At 44.3% G+C, this 22,901-nt stretch overlaps 2 protein-coding genes across 2 annotated transcripts; one reads left to right on the top strand and one right to left on the bottom strand.

Annotated features, from left to right (window-relative positions):
• Positions 1–558: 558 nt before the first annotated feature.
• barhl1a (BarH-like homeobox 1a) lies at positions 559–6,249 on the top strand. The gene is made up of 4 exons (XM_053324779.1): positions 559–1,008; positions 2,954–3,147; positions 5,873–6,040; positions 6,153–6,249. The coding sequence occupies exons 1-4, from the start codon at positions 559–561 to the stop codon at positions 6,247–6,249; spliced, it is 909 nt and encodes a 302-aa protein (XP_053180754.1).
• Positions 6,250–9,535: 3,286 nt separating this feature from the next.
• On the bottom strand, positions 9,536–21,841 carry ddx31 (DEAD (Asp-Glu-Ala-Asp) box polypeptide 31; the record flags this gene model as incomplete). The annotated part of the gene is made up of 18 exons (XM_053324780.1): positions 9,536–9,671; positions 11,579–11,795; positions 13,070–13,181; positions 15,623–15,707; positions 15,816–15,955; positions 16,085–16,135; positions 16,208–16,267; positions 16,839–16,991; positions 18,330–18,550; positions 18,888–18,994; positions 19,319–19,438; positions 20,028–20,092; positions 20,243–20,284; positions 20,405–20,514; positions 20,806–20,876; positions 21,328–21,371; positions 21,603–21,678; positions 21,762–21,841. Coding segments are annotated over 18 exons (1,890 nt in total), but the record flags the coding sequence as incomplete, so codon positions are not given.
• Between the last annotated feature and the right edge of the window lie 1,060 nt (positions 21,842–22,901).

Consider the following 22,901-nt stretch of genomic DNA (forward strand, 5'->3'; position numbering starts at 1 on the left):
ACACACAAAGACACACACACACACACTCACTGATACACACACACACACACACTCTTACACACTCACACTCACACTCACACACACACACAGACTCACTGATACACACTCACACACACACACACTCACACACACAGATACACACTCACACACACACACACTCATACACACTCACACTCACACACACACACACACACACACACACACACACACAGCAGGAGGAGGAGCAGTAATACATCTTTACCTCTCTCTCTCTCTCTCTCTCTCTCCCCCTCTCTGTCTCTCTCTCCCTCTCTCTCTCTCTCTCTCTGTCTCTCTATGTCTCTGTCCGTGGTGCTGAAACCTGCTGATCGATCCGGATCAATAATCATCACTCAGCTTTAATTTTAGAGTCAAATCTAAAAAAAAACAAAAAGCCAAAAAACAATTTAAAAACTTTTTAAGAGGAGAATGACGTCACAGCCAAACTAACTAACCCACTCCGTTAGTTTCCCGCTCTGGCTCAGCTGAGATGTTTCTGCTCAACTTGTGACCGGATTCAGCTCCTCGCTCCGGGCTGAGATGGATGTTTCCTCCTCCGGCTGCTCCACGTTCCTCATCGACTCCCTGCTCTCCCTCAGGCCGCCCGCAGCGCTCCTCTCCCGGGCAGAGGCTCCGGAGCTCAGCCCGTCCAGCTCCAGCAGCACCGGCAGCTCCAGCAGCACCGGCGGGGGCTCGGCGCCTCCTTCCCCGCGCAGAGAGCCTATTCCTCGGCTAGAGTCTGCGCTGCTGCCCGGTCAGCTGCAGCACCGCTCCGCCAGCTTCCTGATCCGGGACATCTTAGCGGACTGCCGGCCCTACTCTGACCCGGGACAGGTCTGCTCTGACCCGGGACAGCCTTACCCTGACCCGGGACAAGTCTGCTCTGACCCGGGACAGGTCTACTCTGACCCGGGTCAGTCCGAGCTGGACTTCTCGGCTCCTCTCAGCAGCTCTTCTTCTGACAGCGAGTCCAGAGGTAAAAACCTTCAGAACTCAATAAATAATATAATAATATAATAAAGTAATAAAGTAATGAAGGGTTAGGGTTAGTAATAATAATATAATAAAGTGCTTTAACCATTAATATAATAATCTCTGTAGCGATGACGTCATACATTATTATATTATCGGGTTAAGTTTATTTCTGCAGAATAATGTAATAATTTACAGTATAGTAATAATTAGTTATTATTGTTTATTATCAGCATTTAAAATAATAATCATGTTTCCAGTGAAGTTTAAAGGTTTGATGAATAAACAGAAAACACATCCTCAGCTTTTATTTTGAAATAAAACCGGATAAAATATATTTTATAATAATTTCAAATTAAAACTTCAACTAAACATTTAAACGACATTTAATTTAATATAAGCTCAACAGAATCAATTAAAATAAATTAAAGTGAGAACTGAATAAAACGTCTGATAATAATAATAATAATGAATTCACATTTTAAATGATATTCTATAATAAATATTATTATAATGAATTAAACTCAAACTACAACCTCAGTCTGTGTTTTAGGTTTTATGTGATAAATAATATTTATTAGATTTTAATTGATCATGTTTTCTGTTCATCGTCTTTAATTTAAATATTAAAATCAAAAGTCTGAACATAATTAATCATTTAAACCCCAATAAGAGAAACATGTTAATAAAGATTTATATTATTATTATTATAATGTTAATAATCTGCTTTACGTCACAAGTTAAATGTATTTAATATATTTTATTTATAAATGAATAAAAACTGATGAATATTCTGCTTTGATGTTTTTAATGATGAATTATTAATCAGACTTTATTTGTTTTAACGAGCTTCAAATTAAATATTAATGAAGCTGAAGCAGTTTGACCTTTGACCTCCGATTACTGTTATACTGCATCAGCTGATAAACACTCAGACTGTGATTTCTGTTTGAATGAATCATAATTCATTATTTATTGTTTTATTAAAACAAGTTTAAATAAAAGTGTCTCAGTGAGAATATTTAAATGTTAGTTTCTGAATCTTCTCCAAAGCTTTGACGTCTTTTAGTTTTTATGATGAAATGATTTTAGTTTTAAACGTTAAATAAATAAAATGTCGGCCGGAGCTTTTTACATTCAGACTGAACTCATAAAGGATTCATACATGCTGTTAATTAGATTATAAACACTTTAACATTTATAAATGAGTTATAACCTGATGTCACACACATCAATGTAGGATCACTATTTGGCAGGATGAAGGTCTCCTGCTGCTTTATTATCCAGCTGAGTTAAACAGGATCAGATCAGCTGATTAGTTAATAGTGTTAATATAAATATAGTATATATATATATATATATATATATATATATATATATATAAATAGTGTCCATCCTTAGTGTTGGAGTGATAAAATAAATAGTTTGTAACTCATAAATAAATGAAAGCTCAGGAACATGAAGACAAAGCTGAGAACACAGATTAACACGGGATCACTATTTAGCAGCTGTTCACTGTTACCTTCCTGTTGTCCTCCTTCCCTCCCTCCTTGTTTCCTCCCTCCCTCTTTACTTCCTTCTTCCGCCCTCTTTACTTCCTTGTGTCCTCCCTCCCTCCAACCTTCCGTCCTTCCTTCCTTCCTTCTTCCTCCCTCCCTCCCTCCCTCCCTCCTTCCTTGTGTCCTCCCTCCCTCCAACCTTCCATCCTTCCTCCTTCCTTCCTTCCTTCTTCCTCCCTTCCATCCTCCCTTCGTCCCTCCCTCCCTCCCTAATAATAATAATTATTAACCAGCTGATTATAAGCATCATGAAGCCTTTATAATAAAAGTGAAACAGGACTGTGTCATGTGACTGACCATGTGACTGACCATGTGACTGACCATGTGACTGACCATGTGACTGATCATGTGACTGATCATGTGACTGACCATGTGACTGACCATGTGACGTGTCCCTGTCCGTCTCAGGGCCGGACGGAGCTGCAGGGCGTCTGAAGAAGCCTCGTAAAGCTCGCACGGCGTTCAGCGACCAGCAGCTGGCGAAGCTCGAGAAGAGTTTCCATCAGCAGAAATATCTGAGTGTTCAGGACCGAATGGAGCTCGCTGCGTCCCTGCAGCTCAGCGACACGCAGGTCAAGACCTGGTACCAGAACCGCAGGTAGGACACACACACACACACACACACACACACACACACACACACACACACACACACACACACACACACACACACACACACACACACACACACACACACACACACACACACACACACACACACACACACACACACACACCTGGTACCAGAACCGCAGGTACGACACACACACACACACACACACACACACACACACACACACACACACACACACACCTGGTACCAGAACCGCAGGTAGGACACACACACACACACACACACACACACACACACACACACACACACACACACACACACAGACACACACACACACACACACACACACACACACACACACACACACACACACACACACACCTGGTACCAGAACCGCAGGTAGGACACACACGGACACACACGGACACACACACACACACACACACACACACACACACACACACCTGGTACCAGAACCGCAGGTAGGACACACACACACACACACACATACCTGTTTTTACTACCTCGTGGGGACCCTGACGGGTCCAGCCTTTCTAAAGGGTCTATAGACGTAATTTTAACTCCTAAATTCATCATAATTCTGTTTGAACAAAAAAATAACTTGAAATATCAAAAACTCACATAAATTTGAAACCTGAATGTTGCCCCCCCCCCCTCGTTGGGACCCGTAATGCTAACGTCTATTAGCATACAATTGACATCACTGTTAGCCACAGTACAATTCATATTCAGTATTTGAACAAATGTTGGATTGAAACCCAGGAGGCTAATCGCTGAGCTAATATGCTAATACGAAGCTAACATGCTAATATACACACTTACACACTTTGTCAGGAAAAGGTCCCCACACTGCAGTACCGTGAGTGACCTCTGGGGTTCACACACACAGTCAGGAAAACCAACCTTGTGGGGACCGGGCCTATCAGGAGGCTGTTTGCTATTGATTCCAATGCTCGTTACCATGGAAACCAGGAGTCGGTCCCCACAGGGTTGGTAATATGTCAGGTTGCGGTCCCCACCAGGATAGAAAAACAGACACACACACACACACACAGCTCTGGAGCTTTTGGTCACATGAGCTTCTCTAGATACCAAAATGTTTCAGATCTGATAGAGAAGACTGAAATAGAGTTGAATACTTTTTAGCGTGAGTATAAGCAGTAAACATTTCCTCGGCTGCTCCGCCCGCTGCAGACACACGTGAGACGCTTCCTGATTAATAATACACGCTGTGATCAATAATTCATCACCGGGAGCTGTAATTAATGATCAATAATAGATGCAGAAACAAATCTGGAGCTTTTAGTGCAGAATCGTACAGAGGGGCATGGAGGGGGGGGGGGGGGGGGGGGTGTAGAGGGAGGGGGGGCAGAGGGGAGGGGGGCGGGGGGCAGAGAGCACTGATTCATTTATTTATTGATTTATTTTTATCGTTTCATGTCTGGTTCAAAATGAAAATAACCAAAAATTAAACGGTTAATAATGAAAATGATATAGTTAGGAGCTCTATAATATAGTTAGGAGCTCTATACTAAAGTTAGAAGCTCTATAATATTAGTTAGGATACTCTATAACATTAGTTAGGAGCTCTATAATATAGTTAAGAGGTCTATAATATTAGTTAGGAGCTCTATAATATAGTTAGGAGCTCTATAATATAGTTAGGAGCTCTATAATATTACTTAGGAGCTCTATAACATTGGTTAGGAGCTCTATAATATAGTTAGGAGCTCTATAATACAGTTAGGAGCTATATAATATTAGTTAGGAGCTCTATAATATTAGTTAAGAGCTCTATAATATAGTTAGGAGCTCTATACTAAAGTTAGGAGCTCTATAATATAGTTAGGAGCTCTATAATATTAATTAGGAGCTCTATAATATTAATTAGGAGCTCTATAATATTAATTAGGAGCTCTATAATATTAGTTAGGAGCTCTATAATAATAGTTAGGAGCTCTATAATATAGTTAGGAGCTCTATACTAAAGTTAGGAGCTCTATAATATAGTTAGGAGCTCTATGATATTAGTTAGAAGCTCTATACTATTAGTTAGGAGCTCTATAATATTAGTTAGGGGCTCTATAATATAGTTAGGAGCTCTATAATACAGTTAGGAGCTCTATACTAAAGTTAGGAGCTCTATAATATAGTTAGGAGCTCTATAATAATAGTTAGGAGCTCTATAATATAGTTAGGAGCTCTATACTAAAGTTAGGAGCTCTATAATATAGTTAGAAGCTCTATAATATAGTTAGAAGCTCTATAATATTAGTTAGGAGCTCTATACTAAAGTTAGGAGCTCTATAATATTAGTTAGGAGCTCTATAATATTAGTTAGGAGCTCTATAATATAGTTAGAAGCTCTATAATATGAGTTAGGAGCTCTATAATATTAGTTAGGAGCTCTATAATATTAGTTAGGAGCTCTATAATATTAGTTAAGAGCTCTATAATATAGTTAGGAGCTCTATAATATTAGTTAGGAGCTCTATAATATTAGTTAGAAGCTCTATAATATTAGTTAGGAGCTCTATAATATTAGTTAGGAGCTCTATAATATTAGTTAGGAGCTCTATAATATAGTTAGGAGCTCTATAATATTAGTTAGAAGCTTTATAATATAGTTAGGAGCTCTATAATATTAGTTAGAAGCTCTATAATATGCTAACGAGCTAACGTGCTAACGAGCCTCTCATTAATCACGCTGCTGTTTGATGTGTTTCAGGACGAAGTGGAAACGTCAGTCAGCTGTTGGTTTGGAGTTTCTGGCTGAAGCCGGCAGGATGTTCCTACCGTCGCCCTTCCTGTTCCCCCCCGCCCCCCCCAGCCTGGACCTCTACCTGTACCGAGGCCACGCCCCCCACCTGCTGCCCCGCCTCCTCACCCACACGGAGCCCCTCCCCCGCTGACTGGGAGCCGTGGTTCCCGACTGGTTCCTGACTGGTTCCTGATGGGTTCCTGACTGGTTCCTGATGGGTTCCTGACTGGTTTCCGACTGGTTCCAGACTGGTTCCTGACTGGTTCCCGACTGGTTCCCGACTGGTTCCCGACTGGTTCCTGACTGGTTCCCGACTGGTTCCTGACTGGATAAAGACTCTTTAGTTTTCTGTTAGATTCTTCGGGAACCGAACGTTCTTGGTTCTTCTGGTCCTGGAACTAAATTTGGGTTCTCCTCAGGAAGAGACGCTAAATCCAACTTCAGGTTCTTTCAGTGCTGCTTGATCGTGATTGGTCGAGCTGACGTGACATCACATCTCAGTACAGCAAGCGTGACTACGACAAACTCAACCGTTAAATTACGACTCTGCGGAGAACCGTGGAGCAGAACAAGAAAATTAAACCAAAAGTTAAAAAACTATCATCCAGGAACGCTGTGACATCATGATGACATCACTAAAATAAGAAGTCTGATTGGTCAGACACGAAGGAAACTCCGAACACGTCTGTTACATTTCAGTTTTTTAAATTTTCAATAAAAATGTAAAAAATGAGCAAAGTTTGTTTATTTGTGTTCATGAAAAAAATTCACTCTGACTTAAGGAGGTTTGACTCAGACTTAAGGAGGTTTGACTCAGAAAACAGAGAAAAATAAAACCTAATAAAGGATTAATTGATCGTCATCATCAGTCAACCAATCAGCGAACAGTTCCAGCTGTGCTCGTCAGCTGTTTGTCCATCCATCCAATCGTTGGGGGGCGATTAGCGGGTTAAATATTAACGCATTAGCGGGTGGGTTAGCGGTCGGGTTAGCGGATGGGTTAGCGGGTGGGTTAGCGGATGGGTTAGCGTTAGGGTTAGCGTTAGGGTTAAATATTAACGCATTAGCGGGTGGGTTAGCGGTCGGGTTAGCGGATGGGTTAGCGGGTGGGTTAGCGGATGGGTTAGCGGATGGGTTAGCGTTAGGGTTAAATATTAACGCATTAGCGGATGGGTTAGCGGATAGGTTAGCGGGTGGGTTAGCGTTAGGGTTAAATATTAACGCATTAGCGGATGGGTTAGCGGATGGGTTAGCGGATGGGTTAAATATTAACGCATTAGCGGATGGGTTAGCGTTAGGGTTAAAAATTAACGCATTAGCGGGTGGGTTAGCGGGTGGGTTAGCGGGTGGGTTAGCGGATGGGTTAGCGTTAGGGTTAAATATTAACGCATTAGCGGATGGGTTAGCGTTAGGGTTAAATATTAACGCATTAGCGGATGGGTTAGCGGGTGGGTTAGCTGATGGGTTAGCGTTAAATATTAATGCAGTTAAAAGGCAGCGATTACACATCAGAGTGACCGCTGGATACACCCTTAAGTGCTGCAGTGAGAGTGTGTGTGTATGTATGTGTGTGAGCATGTGTATGTGTGTGTTTGTGTGTATGAGTGTGTGTGTACGTGTGTGTGAGTTTGTGTGTGAGTGTGAGTGTGTGTGCATGTGTGTGTGCGCATGTGTATGTGTGTATGTGAGTGTGTGTGAGCATGTGTGTGTGCATGTGTGTGTGTGTTTGTGTGAGTGTGTTTGTGTGAGTGTGTGTGTGTGTACGTGTGTGAGTGTGTGTGTGTGTGTGTATGAGTGTGTGAGAGCATGTGTATGAGTGTGTGTGTGTGTATGTGTGAGCAGCTGGTTGATGCTTTTAGTTTTATTTCTGAAACACTTTAACTTTTTTCCTTTTAGTGTCTGTTTTTAGATCTGGGCTAACCCGAACCCATTAGATCACGGACTGAAAGTAAATGTGTTATAATATCTGAACTCATGTCCCTCAGGCTGCATCGTCTGATATACGTTTCAGGTGTTTGTTAAAGCAGCAGTCAGATGTTCATAAGAGCCGTTTATTTGACCTTTGACCCCCCATCTCTCTTTTGACTCTTCCTTCCTTCCTTCTTTCTAACCTTCCACCGCTCCTTACTCCTTTCTTTCCTTCCTTCCTTCTAACCCTCCACCCCTCCTTACTCCTTTCTTCCCTTCCTTCCTTTTTACTCTCCACCGCTCCTTACTCCTTTCTTTCCTTCCTTCCTTTTTACTCTCCACCGCTCCTTACTCCTTTCTTTCCTTCCTTCCTCCCTCCCTCCTTCTTTCTTTCTTTCCTTCTCTCCTAAATTCCTTCCTTCCTCCTTTCTTCACTCCCTCCTTTCTTTCCTTCCTTCCTCCTTGCTTCTTTCCTCATTTCTTCACTCCCTCCTTCCTTCCTCCCTCCCTCCCTTCCTTCCTTCTTACTCTCCACCGCTCCTTACTCCTTTCTTTCCATCCTTCCTTCTGTCCTACATTCCTTCCTCTTTTCGTCCTTACTCCTTTCCTTCCTCCTTTCTTCACTCCCTCCTTTTTTCCTTTCCTCCTCCTTTCCTCCCTCCTTTCTTTCTTTCCTCCCTCCTCTCCTAAATTCCTTCCTTTGTCCTTTCCTCCCTCCTTCCTACTTTCCTCCCTCCCTCCTTACCTTCCTTGCTTCTTTCTTCACTCCCTCCTTTCTTTCTTTCCTCCTTTCCTTCCTTCTCTCCTAAATTCCTTCCTCTTTTCATCCTTACTCCTTTCCTCCTGTCCTTTCCTCCTTTCCTTCCTTCCTTCCTCCTGTCCTTCCTTGACCTGAGGACAACAGGGTTAAACATTACAGACACATAAACACATTTTATCTCTTTTGACTCTTCCTTCCTTCCTTCTTACCCTCCACCCCTCTTTCTTTGCTCCCTACTCCTCCCTTCCTTTTCCTTCCTTCCTCCTCTCCTAAATTCCTTCCTTCCTTCCTCCTTTTCCTTCCTTCTTACCCTCCACCCTTCTTCCTCCTTTCCTCCCTACCTCCTTTCCTTCCTTCCTCCTCTCCATACTCCTTTCCTTCCTTCCTTCACTCCCTCCTTTCTTTCTTTCTTTTTCTTTCCTTCCTTCCTCCTTTCTCTCCTAAATTCCTTCCTTCGTCCTTTCCTTCCTCCCTCTCTCCTTTCCTTCCTTCTTTCTTTCCTCCATCCCTCCTTACTCCTTTTCTCCTTTCCTTCCCTTGACCTGAGGACAACAGGGTTAAACTTTACAGACACATAAACACATTTTATAAACTGAACTCGTCTCGTCGTTCATGATGAAGATAAAAAGATGCTGCTGGAGTTTTTTTTTTTCTGTTCTTATTTTTTTTATTTTCCTAAAAAGAAAAAGAAAATAAATCTTTTACCAACAAACAAAAACTTTAAAGAGTAGAAATACATTTTGATATAAATGTAAATGACATTATCCTGATGTGTGACTTTTAAAACAAGACACATTTTAAAAGTTTGTCTCAACGTCTGATTCATTCATCACTTCTATAAAATGATGTTAAACTATTATAATTCATGGTGATGTCATCAGTTTACTTCCTGTCGGCTCTACGAGGAGGAGAACCCGACTCCTCCTTTACTCCTCCTTTACTCCTCCTCTTCCTCTCCTCCTTTATTCCTCCTCTTCCTCTCCTGGCTCATCAAATGTCTTCTTCCTCTTCTTCTTCTTTTTCTTGGCGTCTCCTTCCTCCAAACCGCTGGAGAACTCAGAGCGAAACAAGCTGGCCTCCCTCTGACCAGGAGAGAACCTGAGGAGGAGGAGGAGGAGGAGGAGGAGGAGGAGGAGGAGGAGGAGGAGGAGGAGGAGGAGGAGGAGGGAGAGGAAGAGGAGGAGGAGGAGGAAGAATAAGAGGAGGAGGAGGAGGAGGAGGAAGAATAAGAGGAGGAGGAGGAGGGGGAGGAAGAGGAAGAATAAGAGGAGGAAGAGGAGGAGGAGAAGGAAGAGGAGGAGGAGGAAGAGAAGAAGGAGGTGAAGGAGGAGGAGAATAAGAGGAGGAGGAAGAGAAGGAAGAGGAGGAGGAGGAAGAGAAGGAAGAGGAGGAGGAGGAAGAGAAGGAGGAGGAGGAGGAGGAGGAGGAAGAATAAGAGGAGGAGGAAGAGGAGGAAGAGGAGGAGAAGGAAGAGGAGGAAGAATAAGAGGAGGAGGAACAGGAAGAGGAGGAGGAGGAGGAGGAAGAGGAGGAAGAATAAAAGGAGGAAGAGGTGGAGGAGGAAGAGAAGGAAGAGGAGGAGGAGGAGGAGGAAGAGAAGGAAGAGGAGGAGGAGGAGGAAGAGGAACAGGAAGAAGAGGAGGAGGAGGAGGAGGAAGAGGAGAAGACGGAAGAGGAGGAGGAGGAGGAGAAGACGGAAGAGGAGGAGGAGGAGGAAGAAGAGGAGGAGGAGGAAGACGAGGAGGAGGAAATGAAGAGGAGCATGTTTTAATATTCAGTATAAACAGGAGGAACTGATCATGTGATCACTGATCAGCTGACTGCTGTCACACAGGAACCAGTAGAAGATAGATAAGGAGACTGGAGGTGTGTGTGTGTGTGTGTGTGTGTGTGTGTGTGTGTGTGTGTGTGTGTGTGTGTGTGTGTGTGTGTGTGTGTGTGTGTCTCTCTCTGTGTGTGTATATGTGTGTGAGTGTGAGTGTGTGTGTGTGTGTGTGTCGGGGTTAGCAGCGTTGAACCCTCCAGCTGTTCTGCCCCGCGGCCAGAGACTAACGTATTGATTCTTTAAACACCGACAAATGTGTGTGTTATTGATCAGTGAGGCTGGTAGTACAAGACTTCCTGCTGCGCTCACACACACACACACACACACACACACACAGAGACACACACACACACACACACACATACACACACACACACACACACAGAGAGACACACACACACACACACACACACACACACACACACACACACACACACACACACAGAGAGACACACACACACACACACAGAGACACACAGAGACACACAGAGACACACACACACACACACACACACACACACACACACACACACACACGGTCTGATGGAGGAACACACTGATTTAAATCTGTTTATGACGCTGACCAACACCCAGAGGATTGTGGGATAAAGTGGATGCAAACACACACACACACACACACACACACACACACACACACACACACACACACACACACCTGTAATTATGTCTCTACTGACCACTGAGTGTGTGTGAGTGGTCAGACCATGTCCAGACAAGCCTGCTGTGAGACGCAGCTGTCAACAACACACACACACACACACACACACACACACACACACACACACACACACCTATACATAATTAAAGCCAATGCTCCCTTCAGTCACAGATCATGTTTACTGTCAGTCCACACAGGACATGTGAGTGTGTGTGTGTGTGTGTGTGTGTGTGTGTGTGTGTGTGTGTGTGTGTGTGTGTGTGTGTGTGTGTGTCTGACACGTCTGTCTATGCTCATTAACACACAACCCTGCTGAGATGACTGACTCACACACACACACACACACACACACACACACACACACACACACACACACACACACACACACACACACACACACACACAGCTGATATAAAGATATAAAACAAAAATATAAATATTATTTCTGTTGAGTTAAATATTCTCTGCTGGAGCATCTCTGTATCTAAGCAACAGACTCACTTCCTGTCTCCGGCCGTCTGCTTGTTTGACTTGTTCTGGTTCTTCTGGTTCTTCTTGGTCTGGTTCTGGTTCTGGTTCTGGTTCTGGGTCAGACCCTGCGGAGCGTCTCTGAGGCCGAAGCTCTTGGCGGTGTGACCCAGGTGGAGCGAGCGGATGTGGAAGATGTGTTTGAGCTGAGACGGATACGCCGTGTAAGACCTGAGGAAGGACTGCAGGGCTGAGAGAGGAGAACGCTGGGTTACAGTAAAGTACTGCAGTATTACAGTACAGTACTGCAGTATTACAGTAAAGTACTGCAGTATCACAGTACAGTACTGCAGTATCACAGTAAAGTACTGCAGTATTACAGTAAAGTACTGCAGTATTACAGTACAGTACTGCAGTATTACAGTACAGTACTGCAGTATTACAGTAAAGTACTGCAGTATCACAGTACAGTACTGCAGTATCACAGTAAAGTACTGCAGTATTACAGTAAAGTACTGCAGTATTACAGTAAAGTACTGCAGTATTACAGTAAAGTACTGCAGTATTACAGTAGAGTACTGCAGTAAAGTACTGCAGTATAACAGTAAAGTACTGCAGTATTACAGTAAAGTACTGCAGTATTACAGTAGAGTACTGCAGTAAAGTACTGCAGTATAACAGTAAAGTATTGCAGTATTACAGTAAAGTACTGCAGTATTACAGTAAAGTACTGCAGTATTACAGTAAAGTACTGCAGTATTACAGTAGAGTACTGCAGTAAAGTACTGCAGTATAACAGTAAAGTACTGCAGTATTACAGTAAAGTACTGCAGTATTACAGTAGAGTACTGCAGTAAAGTACTGCAGTATAACAGTAAAGTATTGCAGTATTACAGTAAAGTACTGCAGTATTACAGTAAAGTACTGCAGTATTACAGTAGAGTACTGCAGTATAACAGTAAAGTATTGCAGTATTACAGTAAAGTACTGCAGTATTACAGTAAAGTACTGCAGTATTACAGTAGAGTACTGCAGTATTACAGTAAAGTACTGCAGTATCACAGTAAAGTATTGCAGTATTACAGTAAAGTACTGCAGTATTACAGTAAAGTACTACAGTATTACAGTAGAGTACTACAGTATTACAGTAAAGTACTACAGTATTACAGTAAAGTACTACAGTATTACAGTAGAGTACTACAGTATTACAGTAAAGTACTGCAGTATTACAGTAAAGTATTGCAGTATTACAGTAAAGTATTGCAGTATTACAGTAGAGTACTGCAGTATTACAGTAAAGTACTACAGTATTACAGTAGAGTACTACAGTATCACAGTAAAGTACTGCAGTATTACAGTAAAGTACTGCAGTATTACAGTAAAGTACTGCAGTATTACAGTAAAGTACTACAGTATTACAGTAAAGTACTGCAGTATTACAGTAGAGTACTGCAGTATTACAGTAAAGTACTGCAGTATTACAGTAAAGTACTGTAGTATTACAGTAGAGTATTGCAGTATTACCTTTCTTTGCCGTCTGCACTGACTCAGAATCAGAATGAACAAAGTTCTCGAACTCAGTCTGCAGGACGGTCGCTCTCTCTCTGGTCTCCTGCTCCAGAGCTTTAGATGAGCTCTGAAACATTAGAGCATCACATAAACATTAGAGCATCACATGAACATTAGAGCATCACATGAACATTAGAGCATCACATGAACATTAGAGCATCACATGAACGTTAGAGCATCACATAAACATTAGAGCATCACATAAACATTAGAGCATCATTAGAGCATCACATAAACATTAGAGCATCACATGAACATTAGAGCATCACATGAACATTAGAGCATCACATAAACATTAGAGCATCACATAAACATTAGAGCATCACATAAATCCCTCCAGTGGACCGGTAGGAGGGGCCAAAGGGGTCGGGTGTGCTGTGTGCTGGGCGGCAGCTGAAGGTGGGGACCTTGGCGGTCCGATCCTCGGCTGCAGAAGCTAGCTCTAGGGACGTGGAACGTCACCTCTCTGGTGGGGAAGGAGCCTGAGCTGGTGGTCGGCCTCACCTCGACTCACAGCAAGGGCTCTGGAACCAGTCTGGAACCAGTCTGGAACCAGTCTCCTCGAGAGGGGTTGGACTCTCGTCCACTCTGGAGTTGCCGCTGGTGAGAGGCGCCGGGCAGGGGTGGCAATACTTATTGCCCCCCGGCTTGGTGCCTGTATGTTGGAGTTTACCCCGGTAGACGAGAGGGTAGCCTCCCTCCGCCTTCGGGTGGGGGGGCGGATCCTGACTGTTGTTTGTGCCTATGGTCCAAACAGCAGCTCAGAGTATCCAGCCTTCTTGGACTCCTTGGAGGGGGGGCTGGAGAGTTCTCCCTCTGGTGATTCTCTCGTTCTGCTGGGGGACTTCAACGCTCACGTTGGCAGACAGTGAGACCTGGAAGGGTGTGATTGGGAGGAACGGCCCCCCCGATCTGAACCCGAGCGGTGTTCTGTTATTGGACTTCTGTGCTCGTCACAGGTTGTCCATAACGAACACCATGTTCAAGCATTAAGGGGGGGGGGGGGGGTCCATATGTGCACTTGGCACCAGGAGACCCTAGGCCGCAGTTCCATGATTGACTTTGTAGTCGTGTCGTCGGACTTGCGGCCGCATGTCTTGGACACTCGGGTGAAGAGAGGGGCGGAGCTGTCAACTGATCACCACCTGGTGGTGAGTTGGCTCCGATGGTGGGGGAGGATGCCGGTCAGACCTGGCAGACCCAAACGCATTGTGAGGGTCTGCTGGGAACGTCTGGCAGAGTCTCCTGTCAGAGAGAGTTTCAACTCCCACCTCCGGGAGAGCTTCGACCACGTACCGGGGGAGGCGGGGGACATTGAGTCCGAGTGGGCCATGTTCTGTGCCTCCATTGTTAAGGCGGCTGACCGGAGCTGTGGCCCCAAGGTGGTCGGTGCCTGCCGTGGCGGCAATCCCCGAACCCGCTGGTGGACACCGGCGGTGAGGGCTGCCGTCAAGCTGAAGAAGGAGTCCGATAGGCCTTTCTGGCCTGTAGGACTCTGGAGGCAGCAGACAGGTGCAAAGAGGAGTGCAGCTGCGGCGGTCGCTGGGGCAAAAACCCGGACATGGGAGGAGTTCGGCGAGGCCATGGAGAACGACTTCAGGACAGCTTCGAAGAGATTCTGGACCACCATCCGGCGTCTCAGGACGGGGAAGCAGTGCATCGTCAACACTGTGTACGGTGGGGACGGTGCGCTGCTGACCTCGACTCGGGACGTTGTGGATCAGTGGAAGGAATACTTCAAAGACCTCCTCAATCCCACCGACACGCCTTCCGGTAAGGAAGCAGGGCCGGGGGACCCGGGTGTGGGCTCTCCTATCTCTGGGGTGGAGGTCGCCGAGGTGGTCAAAAAGCTCCTCGGTGGGAGGGCCCCGGGGGTGGATGAGATCCATCCCGAGTTCCCTGGATGTTGTGGGGCTGTCATGGTTGACACGACTCTGCAGCATCGCGTGGACATCGGGGGCAGTGCCTCTGGATTGGCAGACTGGGGTGGTGGTCCCTCTTTTCAAGAAGGGGGACCGGTGGGTGTGTTCCAATTACAGGTGAATCACACTCCTCAGCCTCCCTGGTAAGGTCTATTCGGGGGTGCTGGAGAGGAGGGTCCGTCGGATAGTCGAACCTCGGATTCAGGAGGAGCAGTGTGGTTTTCGTCCGAGTCGTGGAACAGTGGACCAGCTCTACTCCCTCTGCAGGATCCTTGAGGGTGCATGGGGCCCAACCAGTCCACATGTGTTTTGTGGACTTGGAGAAGGCATTCGACCGTGTCCCTCGGGGGATCCTATGGGGGGTTCTCCGGGAATACGGGGTATTGGACCCCCTGATATGGGCCGTCCGTTCCCTGTATGACCGGTGTCAGAGCTTGGTCCGCATCGCGGGTAATAAGTCGGACTTGTTTCCGGTGAGGGTTGGACTCCGCCAGGGCTGCCCTTTGTCACCGATCCTGTTCATAATCTTTACGGACAGGATTTCTAGGCGCAGCCAGATGTGATGTCATTGCTGCTGAGCTCTCACCTTGCTGTGGTATTTGCCCCGCCCCTTGTAGGTGTCGTCCAGCATCAGACTGGACAGGATGTCCGACAGCTTCATCTCTGATAGGCTGAAACACAACAAGACCCGCCCACACCATCAGGACCAGGACCAATAGAAACACTGTACTGTCAGTGAGGTAATAACATGATAATAGAATAAAACCTGTGAGTCAGACCTGATGTTGTGATTGGCCAGCTCGGTGATGTAGGCGGTCTCAGCGGGAGTGAGGAAGAGGAGGCCGCTTCCTTTTCCTCCGATACGAGCCGTTCGACCGACACGATGAACGTACTCTGCTGCTGCTGTAGGAGGAGTGTACTACACACACACGCACACACACCAGAGACACACACACACACACACACACACACACACACACAGTCAGGGTCAGTCAGCAGGTTCAGGTAGGTGATGATGTCATCATTAGATCAGCAGGTGAATATTTACCTGGACGATCCAGGTGACCTGCGGAAGGTCCAGACCTCTGGCTGCTACGTCCTGAAACATGAAACATTAAATATGAACTGATTGATTATTTGGTTGATCGATTGGTGTGAATCAGATACTGACCGTACAGAGCAGAACTCCGGACCGAGACACTGAGAACTGCTGGAAAACCTCGGAGCGCTCCTGGTGGATAAAACAAACACACACGCTGACTGAGCGCTCAAACACACATACCCCTTTTCCACCGAGCTGGTGCTGGTTCGGAGCCAGAGCCTGACTAAGCACTGGTTCTTTGCTTTTCCACCGCCAAAGCTCCAGCCCCGAGCCTCAGAACGGAGCCAGAGCAAGCAACAAGTCTTTGCTGGTCTAAAGCAAGAACAGATTAAGTCAGCGGACTGGGGGCGGGGCTAACGTTTATTAGCCGGCTAGCGTGGCATTTACAGAGGGTTAAACATTTGTTGATTACTATTTTTTATCTTTTTTTTTCCAGAGTTGTCATCTTCTTCTTCTTCGTTTCCGGCAGGCTAGATGCCGTGCGCCATGTTGCTGCCTCTCGCTGGTGAATCATGGAAGTGCTTCAAAGGTGCGCGCTGGCTACGTTATACAGTGACGTAATCGCGTGGCTCCTTGCTGATGGAAAAGCAACAGCTTGGTAAGAGAAGCTCGGGTTAGCGCTAGCTCCAAGCCAGCACCGGCTCCATCTCGGTGGAAAACAGAAACAACGCCTGCTTTTCATTGGACGGCGGCGTCTTACCTCTTGCTTCATGTTACCATGGAGACGCAGGAACTCGAGCGGAGCCCCGTGATTGGCCGCCTTCCCGCCGAGGACAGAGGAGAGGAGGGAATGGAGGAACTCGACGACTTCGCAGCTCGAGACGAACACGATCAGCTTGTTCTCCTGAGAGAACTGAAGAAGAACCAGAAGGAGAAAAGACATGTTGGAAATAAAACATTATAATATTAGCTGTAGTTTACCTGTAGTTATAGTTTATAGTAGTTTATAATTACAGTAGTTTATAGTAGTTTATAGTTTATAGTAGTTTATAGTTTATAGTAGTTTATAGTTTACAATAGTTTATAGTAGTTTATAGTTTATAGTAGTTTATAGTTTACAGTAGTTTATAGTTTATAGTAGTTTATAGTTTATAGTAGTTTATAGTTTACAGTAGTTTATAGTTTACAGTAGTTTATAGTTTACAGTAGTTTATAGTAGTTTATAGTTTACAGTAGTTTATAGTTTACAGTAGTTTATAGTTTAGAGTAGTTTATAGTTTATAGTTTACAGTAGTTTATAGTTTACAGTAGTTTATAGTTTATAGTTTACAGTAGTTTATAGTGTACAGTAGTTTATAGTTTACAGTAGTTTATAGTTTACAGTAGTTTATAGTTTATAGTTTATAGTAATTTATAGTTTACAGTAGTTTATAGTTTACAGTAGTTTACAGTAGTTTATAGTAGTTTATAGTTTACAGTAGTTTATAGTTTACAGTAGTTTATAGTAGTTTATAGTTTACAGTAGTTTATAGTTTACAGTAGTTTATAGTTTATAATAGTTTATAGTAGTTTATAGTTTACAGTAGTTTATAGTTTACAGTAGTTTATAGTAGTTTATAGTTTACAGTAGTTTATAGTTTACAGTAGTTTACAGTAGTTTATAGTAGTTTATAGTTTATAGTAGTTTACAGTAGTTTATAGTTTACAGTAGTTTATAGTTTACAGTAGTTTATAGTTTACAGTAGTTTACAGTAGTTTATAGTTTACAGTAGTTTACAGTAGTTTATAGTAGTTTATAGTAATTTATAGTTTACAGTAGTTTATAGTTTACAGTAGTTTATAGTAGTTTATAGTTTATAGTAGTTTATAGTTTACAGTAGTTTATAGTAGTTTATAGTTTACAGTAGTTTATAGTTTATAGTAGTTTATAGTTTATAGTAGTTTATAGTTTATAATAGTTTATAGTAGTTTATAGTTTACAGTAGTTTACAGTTTATAGTTTACAGTAGTTTATAGTTTACAGTAGTTTATAGTTTATAGTTTATAGTAGTTTATAGTAGTTTATAGTTTACAGTAGTTTATAGTTTATAGTAGTTTATAGCTTATAGTTTACAGTAGTTTATAGTTTACAGTAGTTTATAGTAGTTTATAGTTTACAGTAGTTTATAGTTTATAGTAGTTTATAGTTTACAGTAGTTTATAGTTTATAGTAGTTTATAGTTGACAGTAGTTTATAGTTTATAGTTTATACCTTGCACTTGTCCAGTATGAAGGCAGCCAGACAGACCAGTCTGATCTTACTGGGAACAACAACCACGAACTGCTGCAGAGCCTCCGGGACAGCGAAGCTCTCTGATTGGCCGGCTGGGCCGAGGTCAGAGGTCACGGCGGCGGTGAGGTCAGAGGAGGCGGGACCGGACACAGTGATGCTGACCGGCTCGTTGAGACACACGTCTGCTAACCGAGTCACACCTGAAACACACACACACACACACAGAGTAACACACACACACACAGAGTAGCACACACACACACACACACACAGAGTAGCACACACACACACACACACACAGAGTAACACACACACACACACACACACACACACACACACACACGCACACACACACACACACACACGTTTCTATGACGACCAGCTGACTCACGGAGCTGCTGGGTTTACACTTTATTAATCTGATCACATTTATATAGAAATAGAGAAGATTTACAAACGTTAAGCAGCACTGTACATTTAGTATTGTAGTATATATATAGTACATATAATGTATATATTATATATAATCTAACGTACCTTGAGTCAGCGTAGCAGACAGCAGGACGTTCTGTCGGCTCGGTCCGGTGGAGTTCAGACTGTTTAATATGACGGTTAAATCCTTCTCAAAGCCCAGATCCAACGTCCTGCACACACACACACGCACACACAGACACATGCACACACGCACACACACACACACACGCACAGAAAAACACACACACACACACACACACACACACACACACACACACACACACACACACAGTTTTAAATGCTTTACTATGTCAATCAGGTATGTAAAATTGTGTATGTGTGCGTGAGTGTTTATGTGAGTGTGTCTCTGTGTGTGTGTATGTGCGTGTGTGTGTTACTGTGAGTGTGTGTGTGTGTTACTCTGTGTGTGTGTGTGTGTGTGTGTGTGCGTGTGTGTGTGTTACTCTGTGTGTATGTGTGTGTGTGTGTGTTACCGGTCGGCCTCGTCCAGGATGAGCCAGCGTACGGCGCTGAACGCGATGCTCAGGGTGTTTTTGATGTGATCCACCAGACGTCCAGGAGTCGACACCAGGATGTTGATTCCTTTACGAAGCCTGAAAACAGAGTTTATACATGAAGAGCTGCAGAGATCAGATCATTAAACCCAAATTAACTATATGGAGGAGGAGTTACAGCCTGTAGTTCCCTCTGCAGCCTGTAGGAGGCGTTGCAGCCTGTAGGAGGTGTTGCAGCCTGTAGGAGGTTGTTGCAGCCTGTAGGAGGCGCTGCAGCCTGTAGGAGGCGTTGCAGCCTGTAGGAGGCGTTGCAGCCTGTAGGAGGCGTTGCAGCCTGTAGGAGGCGCTGCAGCCTGTAGGAGGCGTTGCAGCCTGTAGGAGGTGTTACAGCCTGTAGGAGGCGTTAGAGCCCGTAGGAGGCGCTGCAGCCCGTAGGAGGCGCTGCAGCCCGTAGGAGGCGCTGCAGCCCGTAGGAGGAGCTGCAGCCCGTAGGAGGAGCTGCAGCCTGTAGGAGGCGCTGCAGCCTGTAGGAGGTGTTACAGCCTGTAGGAAGAGCTGCAGCCTGTAGGGGGCGCTGCAGCCCGTAGGAGGCGCTGCAGCCCGTAGGAGGCGCTGCAGCCCGTAGGAGGCGCTGCAGCCCGTAGGAGGCGCTGCAGCCCGTAGGAGGCGCTGCAGCAGCAGAACGTACCTGGCCTTCTCTGCCTTCCTCTTCTCTCCTCCCATCAGCACACCAGGAACGATCCAGGTAAACGGCTGCAGACAGAAACACTTCCTGTCAGAGCTTTCAGCCACATCTCCTGGTCTTCATCCAGCCGTCTGTCATCACGTGTGAAGACCAGGAGAAGGTGCTGAAAGCTCCACATCACTGTTCACTACTGCAGACACTAATATCACTGGTGTTACCTTCAGGAGCTTCTGGAAGGTCTGGAAGGTCTGCTGAGCCAACTGAGAGAGAGAGAGAGGTTTCATCAGTACATTATAAACTTTATTTAAACCCTCTATTAATAAACTTTATTTAAAGCCTCCATTAATAAACTTTATTTAAACCCTTCCCTGCTAACAGACCTCTCTGGTGGGGACGATGACGACAGCCAGAGGTCCGTCTGAGCGTTTCACTTTGGGTTGAATCTCCTGCAGACTCTGAACCATCGGAACCGAGTAACACAGAGTCTTTCCTGCAGAGAGAGAGAGTCAGCTGTTACAGGTGAGTCAGCTGTTACAGGTGAGTCAGCTATTTCAGATGAGTCAGCTGTTTCAGGTGAGTCAGCTGTTTCAGGTCAGTCAGCTGTTTCAGGTCAGTCAGCTGTTTCAGGTCAGTCAGCTGTTTCAGGTGAGTCAGCTGTTTCAGGTGAGTCAGCTGTTACAGGTGAGTCAGCTGTTTCAGGTGAGTCAGCTGTTTCGGGTCAGTCAGCTGTTTCAGGTGAGTCAGCTGTTACAGGTCAGTCAGCTGTTTGAACGTTTCTCACCTGAGCCCGTCTGAGATCGGACGACGGCGTCTCGTCCGGACATCAGAACGGGAATCGTCTGTTTCTGAACGCTGAAAACACACAAAGACACAATCTGTTCACTCCTTCATCCTGACAACGTAAAAAACAACATAAAAAACAACGTAAATAACAACGTCAATAATGTAAAAAACAACGTTAATAACAACGTAAAAACGTAAATAATGTAAAAAAACAACGTAAAAAACAACGTAAATAATGTAAAAAACAACGTTAATAACAACGTAAAAACGTAAATAATGTAAAAAAATAACGTAAAAAACAACGTAAAAAACAACGTAAAAAAACACTGTAAAAAACAAACGTAAAAAAAACACCGTAAAAAAAACAACGTAAAAAATAACGTAAAAAACAACGTAAATAAAACGTAAATAATGTAAAAAACAACGTTAATAACAACGTAAAAAAAACAACGTAAAAAACAAACAACAATGTAAATAGGTGTGCGCGTGTGTGTGTGTGTGTATGTGTGTGTGTACTTACCTGGTCAGTGTGGAAACATTCAGGACTTTGTTCAGTGTGGCCACCTGGTGGACAGAAAACAGCCAATCAGAGCAGAGTGGGCTCATCAGGAGAGGGGGGGGGGGGGGGGGGCTAAAACGGTCTGTTAATAGTCAGAGGCTGAACTGAGGCAGAAAGGACCAGTTTATATCTGTGTGTGTGTGTGTGTGTGTATACGTGTGTATTAGTGTGTGTTACCAGGTGAGGATGTGTGTATTTAGTGTGTATTAGTGTGTATGTGTGTATATGTGTGTTACCAGGTGAGGGTGCAGCTGCAGGTCTGAAAACGACTCGGAGGTGAAGATTTTCTCTTTGAGCTGACACACGGCCGGTCTGACGGAGGAAACACAAAGTTACACCGAGCCAATCAGAATGAGAGGAGGCTGTGTCTGGCCAATCAGAGAGCAGCAGCGTACCTGTGCAGCTCAGGTATTTCCGGGTTGTGTTTGAACAGAGAGGAAGTCTTAATGGAGCTCCTTCCTGTTTCCTTCTCTCCCTCCTTCCTCTTCTTCTTCTTCTTCTGTGGTGTGGTCCTGTCAGTCTTCACCTCCTCCTCCTCCTCCTCCTGCTCCTCCTGCTCCTCCTCCTCCTCCTCCTGCTCCTCCTGCTGAGCCTCAGGGAGCCTCCTCTGTTTGAAGGAGCGTCTCTGCTCCTCGGAGGAGTTGAACTTCCTCTTCTCTGCTTTCTGTTTCTTCTAAAGAATAAAAACACAAATATATAAAATATGAAACTTCTTCTTCTTCTTCTTCTGTAGCAGCGTCACTTTCTACTTTGATTTAGTTTCTTATTTCAGTTTAGTGTTAGTTTTGTTCCCCAGGTATTATTATATTTATTATATATTATATTATTATATTAGGTCATTATTTATTAAAGATATTATCATTAGTGCCACGGGTGTGCAGCTCCGAGGCCTCGGGGCAACTATTAATCTTCTCCATACTTATTAAACTTCTTCCGCCGTTTTTCGGCGTGTAACTCCTCCCACAGCTTTGAGACAACCCGACAATATATACATCAAACCGTGCGGCTCGATCGGGGGAGGGGTGCTATGACTTTTGGTGTTGAAATTCCAAAGTTTCCCAAAGTTATTCCCAAAAAACCAGGAGATTTCTCCATTGGAAATGAATGGGAATTTTTTTTAAAACCCACAAAATGTCACTTTCGGAGCTCTCTGATACGTGCACGTAGAAACGTGATTCAAACTTTAAAACGGAGGAAAACTTGTGCTCTCTGGAAAAATACCAAACTATTTTTACATAACATGTAAACTTTTCAAACTATGAGCAGTCAAACGAGGAGTGGAAATCACTTTTTCTTCAAAGTTAGAGTGGAAGCAGCAGTTAGCTAGAGTGTTAGAAGCAGTAAAAAATAACCTTAATTTTTATTTTTAACTCGAGCTCACGACCAAACCGTAAAAATGAGACAAATAATTTTTTGTAAAAATGTAGACATAGGTGTTGGGATTCATAAAATGTGACGTTGACAGGCGGGATCTGCACAAAATTTAAACGGGGGGGCCGAGACGGGCAGCAATCCCTGTCTCACTCCCCACTGAC

Source organism: Scomber japonicus, chromosome 9 (assembly GCF_027409825.1).
Source record: "Scomber japonicus isolate fScoJap1 chromosome 9, fScoJap1.pri, whole genome shotgun sequence".
NCBI lineage: Eukaryota > Metazoa > Chordata > Actinopteri > Scombriformes > Scombridae > Scomber > Scomber japonicus.

Coding starts and splice junctions, on each gene's coding strand:
- barhl1a (XM_053324779.1), top strand. CDS start 559: ATGGATGTTTCCTCCTCCGGCTGCTCCACGTTCCTCATCGACTCCCTG. Junction 1,009..2,953: donor CCAGAGGTAAAAACCTTCAG/AACTCAATAAAT, acceptor TCCCTGTCCGTC/TCAGGGCCGGACGGAGCTGC. Junction 6,041..6,152: donor CGCCTCCTCACCCACACGGA/GCCCCTCCCCCG, acceptor GACTGGTTCCAG/ACTGGTTCCTGACTGGTTCC.